Source organism: Impatiens glandulifera, chromosome 1 (genome assembly GCF_907164915.1).
Source record: "Impatiens glandulifera chromosome 1, dImpGla2.1, whole genome shotgun sequence".
Taxonomy (NCBI): Eukaryota; Viridiplantae; Streptophyta; class Magnoliopsida; order Ericales; family Balsaminaceae; genus Impatiens; species Impatiens glandulifera.
The window spans coordinates 56,922,233-56,948,989 of NC_061862.1; the positions used below are offsets into that span (position 1 = coordinate 56,922,233).

The following is a 26,757-nucleotide window of genomic DNA, read 5'->3' on the forward strand; positions in this document are numbered from 1 at the left end:
CCTGTTACTCCTCTTATATCTAATATAATAATATATTAATTTTTTTTTCTAGTAAACGATTTTATTATTTTTTATCTTTAATATTAGCCATTTTATTTATTCTTATTGTAGCCCTTTTATATCACTAACTTTAACTATATTGTTTATATTTTAGCAGCTTTCCATCTTTAATAATTTAATTTTTTTTTATCATAAATCCAATCATAATTGTGAAAATAGTCTTTTAGATTACATTTTAATGCTCTTTAATTAATTTTTTTTATTTGTTCTTATTCTTATGTTTATCTTCATAATTTCTTCTCATTTTAAAATATCTTATCATATTTTTATTTCATTATAGGATCATCATACACAATATATCATGAATTAGCTATGATATTAACTGAAAAAGAATGTTTAGACAGTTAGAGTATAATGATTTAATTAAAAATTTTGCCTAAAAAATGTAAGAAAGAGTATTTTTGTTGAATTGGAATACTAGTTAATTGATAAATTATTATGGTTTACAACTTATTATATTAATATTTTTGATATATATATTTAAAAATATTTTTTTTATATTAGTTAATATTGTTATATATTTAATTTTTTTTTTATAAAATGTATCATTATTAAATTTATTTTAATTTTATATGCCACAAAATATAAATTTGCATTGTCTCCCCTTGGGGATAAAATGTGGATCATTGTATATCTTATTTGAAGGTACCGATTTAGACTCATAGTTAGGGTTTGGAATAAACCTCTTTCTTTTCTGGAGGGATAAATTTGAGATCGTGTCTATTTACTTTTTATAATGTACAAATTTTAAGGTAAAAAATACAACAATCTCTTCCACCCTAAAATCAAGGGGCAATTCCTTATCTACCATGTTTTAAACATTTTTTCCCATAATATCCAATTTTATATTTATTTTCCTAAAATACCTATATTTTCTTTTTAAACTTATTAATAATCTCCCTAATTACGTTTTCTCTATAAACTTATTAATTATGTCTCTTTAAACTTATTAATTAATTTATTTTATAGATATAAAATATATATAATTAAAATTAATAATACTTAATTAAATAATTAAAATAAAATAAAATAAAAATATTATATATTAAAATAAAATATATTATATAAATATTAAAATAATACACGTACTTACTTAATTTATATATGTTTGGTAAGTGGTACAAAAGGTTATTCCACTATTAGTAAACTATACCAATAATGTTTTAATAAGATATTTTTTACACTTTTACTATTAATATAAATTTATACCCTTATATAATATATACCTCATATTTGGTTTAAAATAATAACTAATCTCCTTAAATAAAACACTATTCTTATATCATTTAATTTTTAATTTCTTATTATACTCTTTATTAATACTATATATAATTTATTATTATATTATATATAATTAATTTTAATATATATATTTTAAATAGTTCAATATTTTAATTAAAAATATTTATTTATTTTTATTTTATTAATTATTATTTTATATATTTATTTATAGTATAAATAATATTTTTATTTTAGTTTATTTTATTTTATTACAATTATTAATAATATTTAAATTAAATAAACATAATTTATCGTTTATATTATAATTAATTTTTTATTTTAATTAAAATTACATTAATTATTAAATAATAACAACTGCAATAACTTATAATAATAAACAATATTATTTATAGTATAAATAAAAATATAAAATAATAATAATAATATTAATATTTATACAACTTATAATAATATTATACTATATACCAAACACAAAATTATAAATTATATATAACTTCTACAATTTCTTATAATACATACCAAACATTAATAACTTATACAACTTATACTACCCTATATTATTTATACATAGTTAAAATTTATACTTCTATAACATTATTTATACATCGTTACAATTTATACTTTTATATAGCTTATACCATATATAATTTGTAGTAACAAACGCTACCATAATATATATAATTAAAATTAAACATACTAAATTAAATTATTCAAATAAATATTATAAACTAAAATAAAATAATATACACAAATAAAAATACATAAACATTAAAATAAAAATACATTATATAAAAAATAAAATATATAATAATTATATATGTACAAACTCCGTCTCATAAGTTGTATGTCCTTATAAGTTGTATGTCCTTGTCTACGAACTCTTACTTTTTGAGTGTTGTCCAATTCAATTCAAATACTCAAACTTTAACTCATTTCACCATGTTTTTTTTTCTTCATGTCTTTATCACCGATAAAAACACCATACATTTCCTAATTATTTATGAGTTTTTTTTCTTCTTCATGTCTTTATCAACAATAAAAACACCATACATTTCCTTATTTATGAGTTGAAACGCTCAATATGTTTATTAAGAATTGAGTTAAACTCGTATTTTCAAATTGAGAAATGATAGGAAAAAAATTGGGAGAGAGAATGAGTATGGAATTATGTATAACACATAATTGGCTGAAAAAAGATAAAAAAAAATGAAGAGTAAAAAGATAAAAAATTGTTTTTCGACTACTCACTTAGAATGCTTAGTCATTCCTTCTAATTCCATCTTTCAAATTCTTTCTCCCTATTATTTCTCTTCCAAATTTATAGCATGATTCAATATATGTTTTTAATTTAGGTAGAATGTCAAATAAACTATCACAATATGTAAAATGTGAAAAATTATATGTACTTTAATTTTTTAAGAATACAAATTTCTATAAAATAAATTATTTTTTATATAATATATTTTGTTTTAATTTGTATATGTTTTATTTATTATTTATTATATATATTAGTAATATATTTTATTTGAATGTAATGTATTTTTTTTTTTATTTTAGTGTATAATATTTTATTTTAATTTATTATATATATTTGAATGATTTAATTTAATATTATTAGTTTTAATTATATATATAATATTTATAAAATTAAGTAAAAATAAATTATGTGTATTATTTTAATATATTTTATTTTATTTTAATATATAATATTTAAATTTATTTTATTTTAATTATTTAATTAATTTTAATTTTAATTATAAATATTTTATATTTATAAAATAAAGTAATTAATGATTTTAAAAATAGAATTGGATAATTAATAGGCTTAGATAGAAAAGAGTAATTAGTACATTATTAATAAGTTTAGAGAGAATGTGAATAAAATTGTGAGTATTATAAAAAAAAATTGTTTAAAATCTGGTACACAAGGAATTGTATCTCGAGACTTATTTAGAGCATCCCCATCCCTATACCCATACATAGGTATAAATATGTGTCATATCAGCTACCACATCAAAAGTAAATTATACCTATCAATTTATACCTCTATTCTCCCAATCATATCAGGTACAATTGTTATTATTTCAGAAGCCCACCATCCACATCATCTAATTCATATAATATTTTTTAATTCAATAATTCAAGTAAATCTTATTTCATTTTTAATTATATTAATTTGTTTAAATAAATAAAACTAATATTTATAAATTATGTTAAAAATTTAAAAAATCAACAATTTTAAAAAATAATTTAGGACATTAAATTGTCAATAATTTGTTTACAAAATTTTAAAAAATAAAAAATTTTAATGAAGAAATAAAAAACGAGTACAATGTTAAACTAAATCACAATAATACATGAAAAAAATACACTACTAAATCATATTTTGTTACTAATTCTGGTAACGCACCCAAACATGCTCAATCAAGTCCGATCGAAGTTGTTGACGCATTTACTTGTCATGTAGTGCAGCCCGTCTCTTGCTATACTCATTAAATGCTTCGACGGGACCTTAAAATATCTCTGGAATTGTATTGTTGTCATCGGGTTCCTCCGACCAGTTGAATGTTGTATTCCCTTCATCCTCAATTATCATGTTATGCAAAATAATACATTTATACATGATATCCTTCAAGTTACTCTGGTACCAAAAACGCCTCGGGATCCTCTAATCATCGCCCAACGAGCTTGTAAGACACCAAATGCCCGCTCGAAATCCTTTCTTGCATTTCCTTAAACAATGCTTTCTTGGGATCACGAGGGCACTGAAAACTCTTGACGAAAGTAGCTTATTCAGGATAGATTCCATTTGTAAGATAGTACCCTCTAGTATATTGTCTATCATTCACTTCAAAGTCGATCTCTAGGCTCTTTCCTTTTAAAACATCGCCGAAGAGGGGGCTTTGATTAAGCACATTGATGTCATTGTTGGACCCCACGACTTCAAAAAAGGCATGCCATATCCATAAATCGGCAGATGCTACCGCTTCAAGCATTATTATTGGTGTTCCATGATCACCTCTAGTAAACTGTCCTTTCCTTGCGACTATACAGTTCTTCCATTCTCAATGCATACAATCGAGACTACCCAACATTCCGGGGAAGCCGTGCCTATGCTCATGCATAAGGAGCAAACGTTCGCAATCAGCAGTAGTTGGCTTTCTCAAGTATCTTTCGCCGAAAATGACGATTACACAACGACAAAAATTAAACAATGATTCAATGGCGATAGTTTCAGCAATACGTAGGTACTCATCGAATTGATCTTCGGGTCCTCCGTACGCCAATTGGCGGATGGCAATAGTGCATTTTTGAAGTGGTGAGAAACTTTGCATTCCAGTTGCGTCGACTCTCCATTTAAAATAGTCATCACAAGATAAGGCATCGACTATGCGTGTGAAAAGGCCTCTTCTCATTCGAAAACGACGACGGAAAATATCACTCGGATATGTTGGATTTTCGGAGAAATAGTCAGCAACAAGACGACTATGGCCTCCTTCACGATCACGCTCTACGACTCTTCTTTTTCTTCTTGTTGTTGCACTGGAAGAGCTCCCTATGTGCTGAAGAAGCATTTGTTGTTGTTGAAGAATTTTGAAAATCATCATCTGAGTCTTCATTCCACAACTCTTCATCACTATCAACATTCGTGTTGGCATTGTGGTTGGGATTTGAAGTCATTGTGTTTGGGGTGGTCTTTACTATGAGGAAAAAATGGTATAAGAAGATTGATTTAAGTATTGTGAAGAAATGTGAGATAACTACTCTAATATATAATGATACATCAACGCCTAGTTTACAACAGCTAGTTTCAAATGGCTAGTTTATAACGGCTAGTTTGTAACGAAATTTCACTACAACGAAATTTCAAATACTACAACATAATTTCAAACCCTACAAGAAAATTTCAAATACTACAACAGAATTTCAAACACTCCAATTCTTTACAATTTCGTCACAAAGTTTGAGATGTACTGCTAATTGCATTGGCGACATCCCCGTGGTATCCTTCATGATAACATCATACTCCCATTTTTTGTTGTATTTTATTTGTTCCTTCAATTTCTCATTTGCTATCGTTTTGTATTCCTCCATGTTTTTGTCGATGCTTTGTTTCATCTCCTCGTACATGATATCCTTCGAGGGATGATTCATCTTACCCTTCCTCTTCGCTGCTTTCTGACCGATCGGACGTACGCGTTCTTCATTGGCATCTTCCGGATTAGAAGAAGACATGTATCCTCCTTGAGAAGATGTTTATGTCTTCTTCCTGCCGCAATGATCATGTTCTTGCTGGTTAATCTATTTAGGACTTTCCTTAAGTATATTCCACATGCTCAAGTGAGTAAACGCATTGTTGTTGTGCCTTTGTGCCCACTCTTTCATTGCATGAATGAGTATATCAACATCACTTTGCCCACTTCCCCAATCCCTCTTCATCTGATTGTACAATCCGTTAAATGCACTCACAAACCTTTGCAGCGTGTAAAAATGCGTTTTTAAAAGGTCCCAACGTCTCACTAGACAGTTTGCAGGTCGATTTTTATTATAATCATTGGCAATCCTCTTCCACATGGCATCCAATCTCTAAGCATTACCGATTTCTGCATCTTTGCTGACATTCACCCAACTTTGTGCAAGGATCTCATTTTCTAGACCTGTGTACCTTGCATCATAAGTACGACTCTTTGGGCCCGACACATTTTCTCCATCATCAGTATCTTCACTCGCGTCTAAATTAATTGCATCAATACCCGGTGGAGACGGATATGGATGAAATGGAGAATTTTGACTAGAAGATGATGTTTCACACTCTTTGTTTGTGCTAGTTCCACCAATACTAGTTTTTCTGGACGATTTGGAAGTTATCCCAGGTGCTCTAGGAGGACTCATTCCATAGATCGGAGATGGCATATATGGATGTTGATACATTTCGGCAGAATACATGTAAGGAGGGGTGAATATATGAGGACTCATTTGATGGCTCGGATGAAATAATAAATTGTGGGCATGAATGTTTGGATTTTAGGGTCGAACATTGGAATTTTGAGGAGAGGAAGTGAAAATTTGGGAACGGATTTATGAATCTTGAGAAGAATTATTTTCTATTTTTTTTTTCAGATTTCAAGTAGATACAATTTTGAAGAGAATATGAGATGAAATTAGATAGTGTGTGAGCATCTATTTATAGATTTTATCTAAATAAAAAAATACATGATCATATGTATAAAAAAACTGTAATAAAACGGTCAATTAACAAAAATTAAAAAACAACAATTTTACATAATTAATCAAAAAGTAAACAACATGTCAGGCGGGGACCACTTTTTGGCTTGTTTTTCTTCATTTGTACCGGTAGTAAATATCTCCTCTCATTTCTCTCTCCACAATTATACCCATACTTTCATTATGTACCCAAGTACAATTTGTCTCCACATCAGATTTCCACCCACCGATGGGGATGCTCTTAGGTACAATGTACACGTAGATCTTGTTTGGATTTTTTTTTTAAAATTTAGAAGAAAAAAAATAATGATTGGTGATGATTTTGAGGAGGTGATGATTATTTTTAGTAAAAAAATTTAAAGGGTATTGATATATATGAATAAAATAAATAATAATAATTTAAAATAAAGGGTATTGTAGTATTTTGGTTAATGAAATGAGTGATTTGATTATTGAGAGGTGATTAATTGAAAAATTAATTTTTATTGAGTTTTTTAAAAAACCCAAATAGAACACGACCTTAACTTTTGTACATAAACCCTACAATTACCTGTACACTTTAAAATTATAGACTCAATATTCAATTTTTATACATAAACCCTACAATTACCTGTACACTTTTGTCTTTTGTTTTCTCTTGTTCCCTGCCTTGCTTGGTTTGTTTTCATTTTTTATGCTCATTTTGTTCTTCTATTAATTTTTTTTTATCGTTTTGATTAAATAATTTTCTTGGAATGAATATAGTAAGCTTTGTTAAAAGAGAAAATGATTATGTTTCTGATTTATCTGGAGTATTTGCTCTATCGAATTTAGTTACTCTTGACTATTGTTCAATTTTGAAATTATAACCACAGTTTCAAATTCAATTTGCTTAAGATTATGCTTAATTTTTTTTTATAGATGACTACTCTATATTAAAATTGAAATTCGAACTTATATATTTTCTTTTATCTCAAATTCTAAGTATGTTTTGAGAAATGGAATTTTAAATATATTCCATTATAATTCTTAAAATGTTAGGAATTGAAATTTTAGTTTAATTTCATTCCAGTTTTAATTCTGTGTAGGTCAAGAGATGTTATGAAGTTTGGGCCGTTTGACTCCAAACAAATCATTAAGTATATATAAAATGTTCAATTACTGCCTAATTTAGGTAGACCAACTCTCCCGAATTTCTACATTTACTGCCATTATATTTAAAATTGTAATTTGCCTCTTAACTTTTAAATAGAATTCCTAACTTTCTCATTTTTGGGTCAAACAAAGATTAAGACGGAAATATAAGAGTTGTTTATTTATGAAATCCACTATAAAATAAAATAAAATAAGATAACTAGTAGAAGCAAGAGAGATTTGATATAGCTAAAGAGGTCTAAGATGGATTAAATGAACTAAATAAGTAACATAATTTGCTAAGCTCTTTACGGAATAATTATAATGGTAAACAATAATAAAAAACATAAAATATAACGATGTTTGGTCAACAAATGCCTACATCCTCATGGAGTCGTCAATTTTATAATTTTTCTATGAAATAATGGTCAAAGTAACCATATGTTACAATATCTCTATTTATAGAAGTATTTCAAAAGCCATAAAAATTAAACTACTACTCTTAAACCAATTAGATATTTAAAACTCATTACAATATATAAACTCTAATAAAACATGAGTTCAAAACTCAACAATCTACACCTTGGGTGAATACCGCGCATAATGAGATGTGATAATAAGTTAAAATTTTAACAATCTCCACCTTATTTCACGTCCCTTAGGAAATACATGAGTCGTACCCATTAATCTCAACCTTGACAAAACTCAAGCCATCAAGAAATAAGTGGGTTCGATACTTCAATCTTCACATTTGCTCGAGTCATTAATGAGATAACTTCCATACCTCCACTTTCACTTAAGATCCCTTAGAAGAATAATAAGCTCTATCATCATGTATACCGTGCCATCAAAAAGTGATGAGTCATATATCAATCTTCACTACTCGAGCCATTTATGAGATAAATCATTATACCTTCACTTTCGCTCAAAAACTCTTTGAAGATAAAATTCTAGAGTTTATAACACCAAGTAAATTTGGGCAACCACCATATTGTTGGTAATCTTATCTCGTAAAAAATTACACGTAAATAATATATGAATACAATAAAATGATAATAGAACAGATACAATAGATTATGTAATGAGATGAAGAAATGTCTTCTCGTTTGCTCCGAGGCTTGTGAAATCACAGTTCCCTTAAAATAGTTTCACCGTCTCCCGTTTATGCTAGAGAGTTTCGTCGGTGGCTTCTTCCCAGGGTACAACGGACCCTGCAATGATTTAGCACAGAAAAACTACTACAACAGCGAACTAGACAAAAGTACCTGAATCACAATCACCGGGTTTCGCACAGAAATGGTCGAGTCAAGAAACTCGAAGAACACTAACAAGAACACTCACAAAAAGTACTCACAAGAACAAGGAAATATTTTTAGAATTCTAGAGTGAGAAGTGATAAGATCATATGTGGAGAGGAATACAATGTGAATGGATATTTATAGTTGAAAATTAAACTCATAATCAATTCTTTAATCCAATGGTCACTAATCCATCATCCATTCATCCAACGGTTATCGTTGCTTGCCTTTCATCATCTTTGCAAGTTACATCATACAATAAATATTTTGTAGTTACAATAGCAATTAACACCATTTCTTAATTGCCTCATTCAAGACATTTATGTTAATTGTAACAATTAACAAATTTAATTCACAATGAATTTGATGTGAATTTCATTTGGATGAAATTTCACCTTAATTCACATTTGAATTTCATGTGAATTTCATTTGGATTAATTTCACTTTAATTCACATTTGAATTTCATGTGAATTTCATTTGGATTAATTTCACTTTAATTCACATTTGAGTTTCATGTGAATTTCATTTGGATTAATTTCACACTTAATTCACATTAGAATTTGGTGTGAATTTCATTATCCAAAATATCATTTCCATTTAATTAATGGAATTAGTTTAATTCCAACAACCCCCACATTAATGGAAATTGAAAGATTAACATGGTGAAAGGTTTAACAGTTAAATTCTACATAGGATAGTTAGGTGTAACCCTTTGAACCTTCTCTTATAAAAGTATATAACTTTACTAGCCGATTAGTAGACTCGATGTCCTTGAACTATTCTGCCTTTTGTGTAAACGATTACACACTTTCACATAGAATTCTTCCTAATACATGTTAGTTCTCATGATTGTGTTCGTTTTGGCCATGAACACTCGCCTGGTTCAATGAGAGGGTCTAGAATTGAGCCGTGCAATTCTTTCGAAGCGGCCCCACTTCTCTCTCCCATATGTGATCTCTTTATTCATAAAGAATCATTAAAATCCTGTGTGCTTATCCTTTCCCGAATTGCTATTTTATCGTAGGATTTTTTACCCATAGCAATCTACCAAGTTTAGTACAATTAGGTTGTCCTATTGAACCTAGTTCTTGGGATCTCCAGTCATCATAGGTTAGGTTTCCATTCATACTAACTTATTATAGGCTTAACTCACATTCCTTGTGAGGACTTTAACACCAACTCTCTGTTTAACCCTTTGGTTAGCGGATCCGCAATATTATCTTTTGATTTTACGTAATCAATTGAGATAATTCCAGTAGAGAGTAATTGTCTTATGCTATTATGTCTACGACGTATATGTCTAGACTTACCATTATACATATGACTCTTTAGCTCGTCCAATCGAAGATTGACTATCACAATGAATAGAAATTACGGTTACGGGCTTAGACCATATTGGAATATCTTCTAAGAATAGACGTAGCCATTCAGCTTCTTCACCACATTTGTCAAGAGTTATAAATTCAGATTCCATCGTGGATCTAGCAATAATAGTTTGTTTAGAAGATTTCCAAGATATAGTTGCACCTCCAAGTGTAAATACATATCCACTTGTTGACTTAGAGTCTTTCATATCTGAAATCCAATTAGCATCAGTGTACCCTTCGATAACAGCAGGATGTCTCGTGTAGTGCAGGCCATAATCACGAGTATTTCTTAAATACCTAAGTAATCGTACAATGGCTTTCCAATGATTATTACCCGGATTACTCGTGAATCTACTTAGTTTGCTTACTGCATAGGCTATATCTGGTCTTGTACAACTCATTAAGCACATTAGACTCCCAATTATTCGAGAATATTCTAATTGAGAAACACTCTCTCCGCGATTTTTAGATAAATATTGACTCGTATCTATCGGAGTCTTAGCCAATGCAGAATCATCCTTGTTAAATTTTTCAAGGATCTTATCCACATAATATAATTGACTTAGAACTATCCCTTCCGATGTTCTAATCACTTTGATTCCAAGAATCACATCAACCAATCCCATATCTTTCAGGTCAAATTTTGAATTTAACATATCTTTAGTGGATTTAACCATTTTATCATTACTTCCAATGATAAGTATGTCATCTACATAAATACATAAAATGACGTAACCATTTGTTGTGTCTTTAATATAAATACATTTATCACATTCATTGATCTTAAATCCACTTGAGATCATAGCATGATCAAATTTCTCATGCCATTGTTTTGAAGTTTGTTTTAAGCCATACAATGACTTAACCAATTTACAAACTTTATTTTCTTGCCCTTGAGAAGAAAACCCTTGAGGTTGATCTATATAAATTTCTTCTTCCAAGTCTCCATTTAAGAAGGCTGTTTTTACGTCCATTTGATGAACTTCTAGATTGCGCAAAGAAGCAATCGCAATAATCAATCTAATAGAAGTTATTCTCGTAACTGGAGAATATGTATCAAAATAATCAAAACTTCTCGTTGGCGATATCCTTTTACCACCAGTCTTTCCTTATATTTATCAATTGATCCATCAACTTTCATTTTCCTTTTGAAAATCCATCGGCAACTTAGTGGTTTATTTCCCGGAGGCAGATCCACTAGTTCCCATGTATGGTTTTGTAAGATAGATTATATCTCACTATTAATTACCTCTTTCCATTGAGGCCCTTCAGATGAGGTAATTGCTTCATTATACGTTTGAGGTTCACTTTCCATCATGAAAGTAATAAAATCTGGACCAAATGATTTTTCAGTTCTAGCTCGTTTACTTCGTCTAAGTTCAACCTCAATTTCATTCTCCTTTTCTTGTTCATCTAGTTCAAGAAATCTTTTTGGAGAATGTTGTTCTTCATTAGACTTATATGGAAATATATGCTCAAAGAACGATGCATTTCTCGATTCCATTATCGTATTCTTATGAATATCCGGAATGTCCGATTTAAACACAAGAAAACGATAAGCACTACTATTATGTGCATATCCAATAAATATACAATCAACTGTTTTTGGTCCAACTTTTACCTTTTTAGGTAATGGTATGGCTACCTTAACTAGACACCCCCACATTCGTAAGTATTCATATGATGGTTTTCTTTCATGCCACAACTCAAATGGACTCTTATCTAGCTTCTTACGTGGAACCTTATTTAAAAGGTAATTAGCCATCAAAATAGCTTCTCCCCACATGTTTTGTGGTAGACTAGAACTTAATAGAAGTGAATTCATCATTTCTTTTAATGTTCTATTTTTTCTCTCAGCCGTACCGTTTTGCTGAGGAGAATAAGGTGCTGTCCTCTCATGGATTATACCATGTTGAGCACATAGCTCGGCAAAAGGTGATTCATATTCACCTTCTCTATCACTTCTTAACACTTTGATCTTTTTACCAAGTTTGTTTCAACCTCATTTTTATAGAGAGTGAATTTCTCTATGACTTCATCTTTACTTTTAAGAATATACACATAACAATATTTTGTGTTATCATCAATAAAAGTAATGAAGTGTTTTCCTCCACCACGTGTTGGTGTTCCTTTTAAATCACACATCTGTATGAATTAAATCAAGCGGTCTATTACTTCTTTCAACGTTTCGAAAGGATGATATCGTCAATTTCGCTTCAACACAAATTTCACACTTGTGTTTCTTATTAATTTCGAATGTAGGTATACTATTCAGTTTTATTAATCGATGCATCGAATCATAATTAATATGACCTAGTCTACCATGCCATAAAATGGAAGACTCCAATAAATAAATAGAAGACTTATTCTTTTAATTCATACTTGGCTTAACTGCCATTACATTTAGCTTAAAAATCCCATTAGTAGCATAACCTCTACCTACAAACATTCCACCTTTGGATAAAATAATTTTATCCGACTCAATTACAATTCTAAAACCATGCTTACTTAGAAGAGATCTGAATATCAAATTTTTCTGAATCTCTGGAACATACAACACATTAGTCAATGTTAAAATCTTTCCCTAAAGACAACCTTATCACCACTTTTCCTTCACCTTGTATGTCAGAAGTGGCAGAATTCCCCATGAACAGGTTTTCACCATTCTTCCATTCTTCGAGGCTTGAAAATACTTCTTTGTTAGAGAAAACATGTCTTGTAGCTCCTGTGTCAACCCACCACTCTCGTGGATTAGACCTCACCAAGTTAACCTCAGATATCATCGCACATAGATCCATGTCCGATAATCCTTGAGTCAAGTTAGCCTCTCGAACTCTTCTCGGCTTCTTGCAATCGGAAGATCTATGGCCCATGTCATTGCAATTGAAACACTTGCCCGTGAACTTCTTAGAGATTCCTCCTTTAGGATTAAGGCTCCGGTTTTTTGACAAAAGAATTGCGTTTCTTCTTGTCTTTACCATGCTCAACCACATTTGCTTTAGCCACATGTTGACTAAAGTATTTCTTTGAGGCGCTTTTATTTTCTTCTTCAATGCGTAGACGAATCACCAATTCTTCTACGTTCATCTCCTTTCGCTTGTGCTTAAGGTAGTTCTTGAAATCATTCCAAGACGGTGACAAGTTCTCAATAATAGCAGCCACTTGGAAAGTTTCTCCCAAATTCATGCCCTCAGCATGAATTTCGTGCAAAATAACTTGGATCTCTTGAACTTGTTTAATGACCGGTCTTGAATCTACCATTTTGTAGTCCAAAAATCGACCTATCATAAACTTTTTTGTGCCCGCATCTTCTGTTTTGTACTTACATTCAAGAGATTTCCATAGTTCTTTGGTCGTATTATTTTCACTGTACACATTGTACAATGAATCTGACAAACCATTCAACACATAATTTCTACATAAGAAATCTGAATGGTGCCAAGCATCAATGTTCGAAGCCGCTTGCACATCAACTTTCGGATGCACGTTTGCATCCGACGATGAAGCAACGGTTTGGCTCATCGATTTTGGGAGTGGGAGGATCCTCCGTGAGGAATCGCGCAAGACTCAGGGTCGTGAGGTAGAAGAACATCTTATGTTGTCATCTCTTAAAGTTTGAACCATCAAAATTTTCTGGCTTATCCAGATGGTTAGCTGGAACCGACATCCTCATGTTAGAAGTAGGTGTTTCGGTAGTCATTTCTGAAACAAAACCAGAAACGCATAAGAATCTGAGATAAGTAATACTTGAGACTGTTTTAAGATTGTTGGTAACATAAATAATATATGAGTACAATAAAATGATAATAGAACAGATAAAATAGATTATGTAATGAGATGAATAAATGTCTTCTCGTTTGCTCCGAGGCTGTGAAATCATAGTTCCCTTAAAACAGTTTCACCGTCTCCCGTTTGTGCTGGAGAGTTTCGTCGGTGGCTACTTCCTAGGGTACAACGGAACCTGCAATGATTTAGCACGGGAAAACCACTACAACAGCGAACTAGACAAAAGTACCTGAATCACAATCACTAGGTTTCGCACAGAAATGGTCGAGTCAAGAAACTCGAAGAACACTCACAAGAACACTCACAAGAACAAGGAAAGATTTTTAGAATTCTAGAGTGAGAAGTGATAAGATCATATGTGGATAGGAATACAATGTGAAGGGATATTTATAGTTGAAAATTAAACTCATAATCAATTCTTTAATCCAACGGTCACTAATCCCTCATCCATTCATCCAACGGTTATTGTTGCTTGCCTTTTCATCATCTTTGCAAGTTACATCATACAATAAATATTTTGTAGTTACAATAGCAATTAACACCATTTGTTAATTGCCTCATTCAAGACATTTATGTTAATTGTAACAATTAACAAATTTAATTCACAATGAATTTGATGTGAATTTCATTTGGATGAAATTCCACCTTAATTCACATTTGAATTTCATGTGAATTTCATTTGAATTAATTTCACTTTAATTCAGATTTGAATTTAATGTGAATTTCATTTGGATTAATTTCATTTTAATTCACATTTGAATTTCATGTGAATTTCATTTGGATTAATTTCACATTTGAATTTGGTGTGAATTTCATTAGCCCAAATATCATTTCCATTTAATTAATGGAATTAGTTTAATTCCAACACATATTTCAACGACTAGAGATATTCAATAACTCTTCTCAATCTTTGTTCATACTCGTTGACATATGCGGAAACTAGAATTAACAATTCTTTATTATATTAATATAACTTTTATCATTGTTTGCCACAATTTGAGTGTTTTATTTTTCAAGTCTAACAACTGACTGAAACCAAAAAACGATGAGACCCAAGACAAACTTTCATCATATTCTTTTAAAATAAGATATATATCGAAAACCAAGGATACCAAGATGAACTTTCATTGTCTACTTCATCAAAATAAGATATCGATCAAAAGCCGAGAAAACACAAGACAAACTTTTATCGTCTATTTCATAACAAATAATTATGTATATTTCGACATCTTTTTTTCTCAAGCTCAAGATCTAGCAAAATATTTGTCACTCATCTTGCCTTAATCTTTGCACACTCAACCAACTTGAACCTCATACTTCTCCTTGAACAAATTAGCTTGCAATCGGCTAGTTTTTGAATCCAAAACGACTAGCAATTCAATAATATCATTTCAAGTTTCATTAACTATCTTCAATTGTTTTAGCCATGCTTCAAATAATCATCTATAGTTTCTCCAAAAGAGGACGCAAAAATCATTCACCTATTAATTGATTGAGCATCTCATCTAGCCCATTTTTCATGACTAGAAAATTCATTAAAGGTCTTATTTATCTTCTCACATTAGAAGATAATACAATGATTTCTTCTTGGTTCGTTTGAGTGTTTCTCTCAAAATGTTTCCACCTCAACTTATAAGAGTTTTTCACTAGTCTTACTCTCATTGGGGTTTCATTTATATTATGTGTTTACTAAGTCAATCTTTAATCACCTGCCAACTCAATCAATTCAATGCAATCTTGCAATTTGGCCCAAAGGATTGTTTTGTCAACATATCGACAATGTTGTCATCGGTAAACACTTTTTTGATAGCAACTTTCCATATTCGGTCATTTTTTTGTCAAGTGTAAATCACATAATCTCACCACTATCTTCATCTTGATTAACTTCTTCAATAACCCTTTTCCAAAGAAAATCTCTCCAAACTTATTTTAGCCGAGGATTTCTTCAAGTCAAAACCCTCAACATAGTAAAAACTTTTGCTACTTTTTACTATCTCTGAGAGTATGTCAATAAGATAACTTCAAATAATGTCACTCATGTATGCCAAGACAACAGTCAATTATAAAAACCTCCAACTAATTTTCTACAAACATGGAGATGTATCGTTTATTATCTACAATCTTCTAGCCAAATCATAAATATAAATAATCTAACAGACCATGTATATGATTAGTGCACCCTCAACTCATACCTTAGAAATTATTGGTCTTGGTAGAGCCATTAAGGTATAACCACTCACTTAACAACTTCACACTAACACTTACCAAAGATTGTTAAACAAAACATACTCACAAGTTTTGATGCAAATCTAAATCCGATCCTTATACACACATATCAAAACTACACTCTTTCAAACAAACCTTAAAGTCACCCGCTTTAATTAGAAAACCCTTTACATGTGGCATAAATTGTCTTTCATAATCTACAATATAGAATAAGCACTCCACCTTCTTTTTCAACTCTATTTTTTAATCTCCACATTGACCAATATCGAATCTTTTATGAGATAAATCATAAATCTACATCTTTGAGAAATTCAAGTCAATCAAGCTTCAATACATATCAAGAAAATACAAGATCAAAGCCAAACAAAGTATTAAGAAACTTGATAAAAATTAAACAAGGCTTTACTTGTGAAAATTGGAATCAAATAGGTCTTAAACCCATTTTGTGAAAACAAATGAGACTTAAAGAAAAAGTCTTAGCCCCAAATTAAGTAGGTTAAAAGAATAAACACTATTTTTTTGTTCCGGTGTCGCTGTCCACACGACGACTTTCCGTCACCTATGCCTATTGGCGCATTCGAGAAAACAAAAGACACATCGTCTTATTTTCAAGACATTATCACCCCAAACTAATCAATATTTTAACGATCGTTGACATCCCCTTATCATCTAAAGATTTCAAGTCAAATCTTCACAACTGCTAATAATTTCGCAGTTAATGTCGTTTTCTCAAACAACCAACAATCTTTAATAAAAACATAAATTTGCAACAACTTCTTCAATGGTGACTAGGGTTTCTGTCATATCTTCTAAAATAGTTCATGTTAAATAATATCAAAACATGCTCTAATACCACTTGTCAAGAAAATGTTTAATATAAACAACACGATAAAAGAAGATATAGAAATAAAAAACACAAGATATAACGAGGTTTGACCAATAAATGCCTACATCCTCGGAGAGTCGTCCATTCTATCAATTTTCCATGAATTAATGGTCAAGTAACCCTATGTTACAATACCTCAATTTATATAAGTACATCAAAAGACATAAAGACTAAAATTTAAAGTCCATTACAATATATAAACTCTAATAAAATATGAGTCGAAAATTCAACCTTAAAATTTTCTTAAAAAGTAACATAATTTTCTAAGCTCATTAAAACTTTCTTACAAATGACTATAATCTTATCCTTATTTAGGAGTTTAGTTGTGTGTACTTATTTTGATCCCTTAAGGCTGGAGATATCCACCTATTTAGGACATTCTACTACTTATATGTCTTTTGCTTATAAAAAAAAATAGTTTAAGTAATAAAAAATATATATTTAATTACTTTCTTATTAGTAAATTACCTCATGAATCAACTAAGCTAAATTGTTTATTCATCATAGTTAAAAGAGATAAGGAAATATATGATACAAATATTATAATCATAATCTTTCTAAAATACATCACTTACTAATTCAACGTACTTATTAAGGGTGGCCAAAAAATCCGATTCAAAAGACTCAATCCGTTGATCCGACCGATCAAATCTAAAAAAATCTGAATCCGATGGATCGAATTCGAATATCGATCCGATCCGATATTTTTACCGGATTTTCAGATGGGATACGGATAGGACAAAAAAAATTCAGATATCCGAAGCCGATCCGGTGAGTTTTAAATTTTAAAAATAAAATAATATATCTATTAAAAATATAAAAACTAATGGCTTAAACAATAATTAGTTTATTTTTATTATTTGTCTAAAATAGTATTTTGATAATTTTCAACCAACATCCATAAATTAAAATAATTTTCTGTTTACACAAACAAAAATATTATTAAATAATTAATTATCAAACAAAAATTAGAAATATGAAAAAAATTGGATCGACGGGTATCCGGCTGGCCGATCCGATCTAATCTGATGTTTTCGGATCGAATAGTGGTTGGATACCGGATCAGAAACGAATCGCAATTTTTTTTAAAAAAATATAGACGAATATCCAATCCAAAATACCGGATCGGATCGGATCAATGGGTTTGTCCACTCCTAATACTTATCTTCAAAATTGAAAAATTCAAGAAAATCACATATAACAAATTCAAAAGAACATTTAGGGATATTCTTTTCTGATAACAAATCTTCTTCAAATCTTCCAGACCTGAAATTTGTAAAATTGGTCATCACCACCATCTTTCTTCAACCAGATCTTGCTCCAATTAGTTCGGTAACAAGCAACACGCGATTCCAATCTATTTTTGCTTGAGGTGACCAATTGTTTCATATATAAATACTTGATTTTTTTGAAATTTTCTCTGTGAGAATGGATTCCGAATGATGACATAAAAATAAAGAAATACACGAATTTAATGTAGTCTACCAAGATAAATTTTGGTTATGTCCACCCAAAAAATATGATATTATTGAGCATATTAGAACAAAGATAACAAAGTATCAATCTAGGTTTATGACTATGACGACAAATAAGCCAAATCACTCTTGAGCCGCTCGCGAGCTGCTCGGTCAAAGCTTGACTTGAGCTTGACTTTGACCGAGTTCGAGTCGAGCTCAAGCCGACTCGTTTATATTCGAATCGAACTCGAACTCATATAATGTTTGCTCGATGGTTTTTGAGCTTTTTCGGGCCTGATAATATATAATATATTTTTATTTATTTATTTAACATAAAATTTTAAAACAATATTTTTTTCCTCTTTCTTCAAAACCCATATGAATATGAATGTCCATATTATTATATTTTATTGTCCTAAACTAAAACCGTAATTCTAATATATCATAATATTCTACGTGATTCTTCATCTCTTCTTTTTCAGTCTTTATCATTTCTTTCACTCTTATTCTCTTCTTCTTCTTCTTCTTCTTTAGTCTTCACAATTTTTTTCTCTCATTCATTCAAAAGAGGCTTACAAGTAATCAAAATATATTTTCACTTCTACTATAGTTATTGTTTTTGCTTTTAAATAACTTTAATTTCTTTTTATTTTAACGAAATCTAGCGACAAAGAAGGAAAAACTCTTTTGTTGGTTACTCATCGGTAAGTTTTGTTCACGCTTTCTTATTTATTATGAGAAACTTATACTTATATAGATAGGGTTGATGAATATATAAAAACACTATTATATATAATATTTTTAATTTCTATTAAAACAGGGTTGATTGATGATGAAAAAGGCGAATAATATTAAGAATATAATAATTAGTATATTATATATAATATTGAAAGAGATAAAAAAAAAGTTAATATATTATATAAAATAAAAGTATATTAAATATAATATTGAAAGTAATAAAAAAAAAGATAATATATTATATATAATAAAAATAGATATTATGATATAATAATTAGTATATTATATATAATAATATAATATTGAAAGAGATAAAAATGTTAATGTATTATATATAATAAAAGTAAAGAAGACTAAAGTAAGTTTTCATTATTAATTTGTTATGATTCTAAATTTTATCACTTATTTAATTTATTTTTTACTTTTTCAGAAAGATAAAACATACCAAGATTTTTTTTTATCTGTATAAGTAAATCAAATTTTAGTTATTTGTTTTAACATGTATTATTTATATTATTTATTTTTAACCTTAAACATTTCATATTATTGAATGTATGTAGTTGTACATTTGCTATGATCGAAGAACATAAGTTAAAAAAGATTAATATATTGAATGTTCAAACAATTTATAGTTTTATACTTTGATTTTGAAATTTTATGTTTTAGAATTTTGATTAGTAATGGTGGTTCGATATTTTAGACTATCATTTTTAGAATTTTGAATAGTTATGATTGTTTCATATTTTTATTTTGAAATATATGTTTTAAATGTTGAATAAGTATGAAAGTTTGATATTTTTATTTTAAAAATAAATTTGGCTTGAGTTCGAGCTCGAGTTTGAAAATTTTGTTTTAGTTCAAACTTTTCGAGTCAAGTCGGGCTTGTAGGTAAATAGTCGAGTCAAGCTCGATTTCAAATTTAAAAACTCATTCGAGCTCGAGTCAAGCTAATAAATACTATATCGAGTCGAGCTCGAGCTCAAGCTCAAGCTGGTTTGAGTTTGGCTCGTCTCATTTGCAACCCTAGTTATGACACGAGTTTATACAACACTCGGTCTTTAAAACCCTAATAAATACAAAACTAGACCGAAAGTGATATTCTTAAAACAAAATACTTCAACTTTTTAAAGTGCCTGGTTGCATATTTAAATAAGCCTCAACATACAAAATTCTTACTACGGGTGTTCAATTTTTGGCCTGAACTGAATATCCGACTAAATTCGAATTCACATAATTTGAATAAACTGAATTCGAATTTCATTTTCAATTTTTTGAATAGAATTTTACAGCAATTCAAATTCAAATACGGCTTTTGATTTGATTTTCGAGTTGGGGTTTCAACTCGAAAACCGAATTCATTTATTATTATTTATTTTAATTATATATTTTATTACAATAATTCAATAACTATATATAATTTATTATATAATATATTAAAAAATCAAATTTGGTTCGATTTTCGAATTGACTAAAAAATAATTCAAAGAACTCGAACCGAGAAACTCGAATAATCCGAAAATTGAATCGATAAACACCCTTAATCATAACAGATATAGAATCCTAACAAAGATAGAATTATGTCGGTCAATTAAGAAAACTCAAATATTCAAGTTTACTCAACAAATCTCCACTTTGAACTTTGACTTGAATTCTTTCAAATGTCTCAAATGCATTAGTCAATGTCGAGATAACCCAAATATATTAGTAAATGCTCAAATTATCCATATACATTAATAAATGTCGATATTGTCTAGATGCACTAGTCAATGCATAGATGGTTCAAATGCATTAGTTAATGCCTAGATGACCTAGATGCATTAGTCAATGTCGAGATGACCTAAATGCATTAGGTAATGCTGAAATGACCCATATGCATTAGTCGAGATGCATTAATCAATGTTGAGATGGCCCGTATTCATTAATCAATGCCATGTGGTCTAGATGCATTAGTTAATGCCTAGATGACCCAGATGCATTAGTCAAAACCTAGATGGTCTAGATGCATTAGTCAATGTCTGGATGACCCACATTCATTAGTTAATACCTAGATGACCTAAATTAAATAATCAATGCCTAGATGGCCCACATACATTAGTCAATGCATAGATGGCCCATATGCATTAGTCAATACCGAGATGACCCAAATGAATTAGTCAATGCTGAAATGACCTAGATGCATTATTCAATGCCTATATAACCTAAATTCATTAGTTAATGCCAAGATGACCTAGATGCATTAGTAAATGTTGAGATATTCCAGATACATTAGTCAATGTCTAGATGACTCAATAGTTAATACTAAGATGACCCAATTGAATTAGTTAATGTCGAGATTGCCCATATGCATTAGTCCATGCTTAAATGGCTTGGATGCATTAGTTAATATCTAGATGACCCAGATACATTAGTCAATGCCTAAATATTCTATCTACTCTTTGTGATGAAGAGTTGCCCTAGATCAACCTATCATCTTTTAACATTAAGCAGGTCTAAACAATGCTTGAAACTTGCTATGAGGAATTAGTTTGGTGAACATATTAGTAGGATTGTTAACAAGTTCTAATTTTTTTATCCTCTTCTCCTAGATGTTCTAGATACATTAGTTAATGCCTAGATAGTCTTGATGTATTAATAAATTCTAGATTCCCAAGATGCATAAATTAATGCCAAAATGGTCCAGATGTATTAGTCAATGTTAAGATTACCCAAATACATTAGTCAATGTCGAGATGACCCATATACATTAGTCAATGCCTAAATGGTTAGACAAATTATTCAATGCCTAAATGATCCAAATACATTAGTCAATGCCAAGATGACCTAAATAAATTATTCAATTTCAAGATGAAAATCTTCTTATCTAACCTTTAACTACACTATGATGAAAACTTCAAGTGGTTGAGAATCTAATGGTTCATACTCTTCCAGCTCAGCCTCAATATAGTGACTTTTCTCTTTTTATAAATATTTTTCCTCTCAAATGAAAACCATACTCTATATCTCTTGAACCATCTTAGAGAATCAAGTGTAGAATTCTCATTAAAAATGGCATTTTTACTCAGAATAATTCTTCTCTCAGATGAAAACAATACTATGTATTCCTTGACACCATCTCCATAGTCCACAAATACTCTCTTCTTTGTTTTTTGCTCTAGTTTATCTTTTAACATTATAATAAATTATGCCTCCAAAATTTTCAAACCTAAATAATCAACATAACCAAACCACACCTCGTAAGGTGTGTTTACAGTTAATCTCGGTGTGAGACCCACTATTTAGCAAATAGCATGTTGTAGTGACTACCATTGCCAATGACCTTTTATCCAGTTTTATAGTAGAGAACATTCACCTCACTATCTCTAGTAATGTTTGATTAATCATTTTAGCTACAATATTCTGTTGCGATGTATTCATCATTATGTGATGTCGAGCAATCCCTCCATTTTTACAGAACTAATTAAACTCAAACGAACAAAACTCCTTGCAGTAACTATAAATATCATTCGACTTAAGACCCTTTGAAGTAGACTATTTGTTGTACTTATTCATTTTCTTTTTCCCATTGTCTCCACTGGTATACAATCCCGAAACTTGACTGTCTACAATAGTAATAATCGCATTATAGTGTAGATCCATCGAATAAAGGGCAGACTTAATGTCTTTTAGACTTACTTTCTACCTTCGTAGAGTGAATAGACGTTCCTTCAGAAACAACTTGTTTTCAACCATAACCAAACATATTTCTCCTCCTTTGAGACCTCGATGAATTCATCATCTGAAGACACAACATAATTATTGAATGTGTTTATTCTCTAAAATTTCCGTCTTAGCAGTTATTTATGCTCATTTCGACAACTTACCCTCATAAATCATGTTGTTTAAGTAGATCCCGCAACCCCGTGAACTTGTCAATCTTAATGCTGACTGTTGTCATCTCTAAATCGAAAAACAAACAATCGACAAAATGAAGCTCTATACTAGTTGTTAGAACTTATTGTAAAATATGATGACGTAAACAATAATAGTCTAGGGTTATGACACAAATTTAACGTGGTTCACCAAGATAAAACTTGGTTACGTCCACCCATAAAAGATAATATTATTGAGGAAAACAGAACAGAGATAATAAAATAACAGTTTAGGATTATGACATGAGTTTATGTAACACTTGGTCTCCGAAACCTTAACAAATACAGAATTAGGCCAAAAGAGATATCTCAAGACAATACTTCAACTTTTAAAATATTCGATTACACATTTAAATAAGTTTCAACAAATATGGAACCCTAACAGATATAGAATCCGAACATATATAAAATCTCAACATATATAGAATCCTAATATATATAGAATCTGATATAGACTCATAACCGATATACAATCCTAACAAATATATAATTGAGTTGGCCCATTAAAAAAACTCAAATATTCAAGTCTACTAAGACGGAAGAAGAAAGAAGACAATGCATCCCCTAATAGTCAACCACCTCTAAAACCACACAATGATTGTCTAACAATTTGTGCATTTCAATCACCTTCTTTAAAATCATCTACCGGCTATTACAACAAAGCAAACACACATGATTTCCATATTCTATCTTAACTTAGAAGATGCAAATGTCTCTTATTACTAGTTTCTAAGTTATTTACTCTAAATTGGATGAAATATCTTTTGTCGCCGTGCATCGGTCCTACCCCAATCAACGAAACATCAATGTTTCCGTTGTCCAGAGTCTACACAAAAGTCGTGTTCCAACTCCAACTGTCACCAGCCCTGAAATAACGACAAATATCATTGTTGTGTTTGTTCTTTACCACTTTTGTACTTATGTCTATTGTTTGGGTTAGATTGCGGTGGTTGTTATTGTTTTTATTTGTCGCTTTGTCCGTACTCTCTTGTTCTTTTTACTGCGTTTATAAAAAAAAATTATTCAATTTTTAACATTAAAATAAACTAGTCTATATCTTCTCAACTCCAATCATTCTTCTTAAAACCAACCATTTTGTCCGGGTAACAAATGAGATGAGAAGCCTTAATTTCAAAAATGATAGGAATTGGAAAAAAATATAGATAACAACTGTCAATTATTTTCCAAAACAAAGCAAGTTATTTAGGAATAAAACCATCAATACAGATGAAAAAGGTATCCCAAAGATTAAAAAAATGAAAAAAGTAAACTCATGAAACAAAACTGACATATTACATCACATGATTTTTCTTCCACTAAAGATAAAGGTGAAAAAATGTTTAGAAATTATCATATGGGATAGTTTTTAGAGAAAACTTAATGTTAAATTGAGAAAAAAATTGTTAAAAATTTACTTAAACTAGTTAAAATTACCTAGTTGTGCCTAAAACAATATAATCACATGTTCTATTTTCATTAATAATATGTTAAGTTAAAGTAGGACCTAAATTAAAATAATAATAATAATTTATAATTGTAGAATACTATTTTAATAATTTACTTGACAAAATAGAAAGAAAAAAAAACATATAAAAATAGACTAGCATACGCGAAGCCTCCAAGTGTCCAATTTTGTCATCTCTACTTTACTTTTTCTCTTTAGAAAACCGTCCCTTTCTATGTTCCCTTCTTTCTTTCTTTCTTTCTTTTTTTCATAATAGAAATTATAATCAATTAAAATCCAAGTTATAAGCAAAATAAATAAATAAAACAAGTAATATCTTCAACCACATTAAATTATTCCAACATGTTTAAAAAAATACACCATTATTTAAGCATTTCTAAGTTAGTTTAGTATCATTTTTACTATTTATCTTTTTATATTATTATAATTTTTTTTTTGTTAGAAACATTGTAATTATTCTTACTTCAAACAAAAAATGATTGATTCCTACACCAAATTTAAATGTCGCAAAATAGAACACAATTATTAACAATTATCTTTATATTGAATTGAGATGCCGACAAAATCATCTTTTACCAACTAACCGTTTCATCAATGATGAAACGTCAACTAATGTTGAAACGTGACATCCGGATATGCATTATTGTCGCCTTACACGAAGACTTCAATTTATGAACAAATCTCAATTGACTCATGTAGTGAGTAATATGAAAATCAGATAAGTATTTCAATTCATCTTCATTTAAGTGAAATATAAATTTCTAAGTTTTCTTTTATTTTTTTTATATAGAAATTGAAAACATATAATAGATATGTATGAAAAAAATGTGTAAAAAAGGGAATAAGTGAATTAAAGAAATTTAGATACGAAGAAAAAGAAATAAAATAAAAGTATTGCATGTTTTAATATTAATTGTAATTAATATGATAATAATTATTTGCATTGTGACCAGCTCATAAAATGAAGGTAATATATTTTATTCCATTAATATAAAAAGGCCCAGAAAACCAAACAAACGAACGCCCCCACACTCCCGTCCCGTCCCGTCCTCTTCCACCATTTTCTCTCTCTTGTGCGGTTGTTGAAGGAGACGATGCTTTCCACCAATCTCAGTAGTAGCCATTCCTCTGACAATCTAGCCGAGATCGCTGCAAGAGTTGTTCAAGAACTTACAGCCGATTCCGATCACGACGGCGTTTTCGAATTCACTTATGAAGGTGAATCGAATTATCCGAGAAATGAGCTCCAAAACCATGCCGATGATGATTATCAACTGATGAATGATGATGATGACGATGATTTTGAGTTCGTCGTTGCTGGAAGAGACTCGCCAATTTCCGCTGACGAGATCTTCTGCAACGGCCAAATCAGACCGATTTATCCTGTTTTCAATAGAAATCTGTATTTCGATGGTTTTGGATTTGTTCATGGTGGATCTGATTTTGAAAAACCGATTCCGATTCCTCCTCCTCCTCATCCTCGAGTTAGGATTCCTTTGGCGAAGCTTTTGAGAGAGGATCGAGATCCTCCGTCATGCTCTTCATCTGAGGCCGACGAACTCGATGGAGTTCCGGCGGAAATATACTGTTTGTGGAAACCGAAGAATTCGACAGAGGAGGAAGAGGAAGAGGTAGACGAAGGAAAGTGCAAGAAGAGTAACTCGGTTGGATCGTCGTCGAAACGGTGGAAGTTTCGTAACTTACTTCACCGGAGCAATAGCAGCGACGGCGACGGCAAGGATATGTTGGTGTTTGTTCCTCCAAGGAAGAAAGGGGACGCCGGCGATGCGGCGCCGGCGGTGTTGTCGCCGGAGAAAGCGGTTATTCTGAGAAGAAAAGCGATGAAAGATGGAGAAAAGAGGGCGTCATATCTTCCGTACAGGAAGGATCTAGTAGGACTGTTTGCTAATCTCCATCCCTTCTGAGTTTCTTTTTTTCTTTTTTTTTTTCTTTTTAATTTGGATTGTCTTTTTTTTCTGTTAAT

General features: G+C 30.2%; 1 protein-coding gene and 1 pseudogene across 1 annotated transcript; one reads left to right on the plus strand and one right to left on the minus strand.

Moving 5' to 3' along the window:
- Window positions 1–3,694: 3,694 nt before the first annotated feature.
- LOC124928774 lies at window positions 3,695–4,961 on the minus strand (annotated as a pseudogene).
- Window positions 4,962–25,806: 20,845 nt separating this feature from the next.
- On the plus strand, window positions 25,807–26,757 carry LOC124921299. Its single transcript, XM_047461934.1, has one exon. The coding sequence runs from the start codon at window positions 25,868–25,870 to the stop codon at window positions 26,696–26,698; it is 831 nt and encodes a 276-aa protein (XP_047317890.1). The 5' UTR covers window positions 25,807–25,867; the 3' UTR covers window positions 26,699–26,757.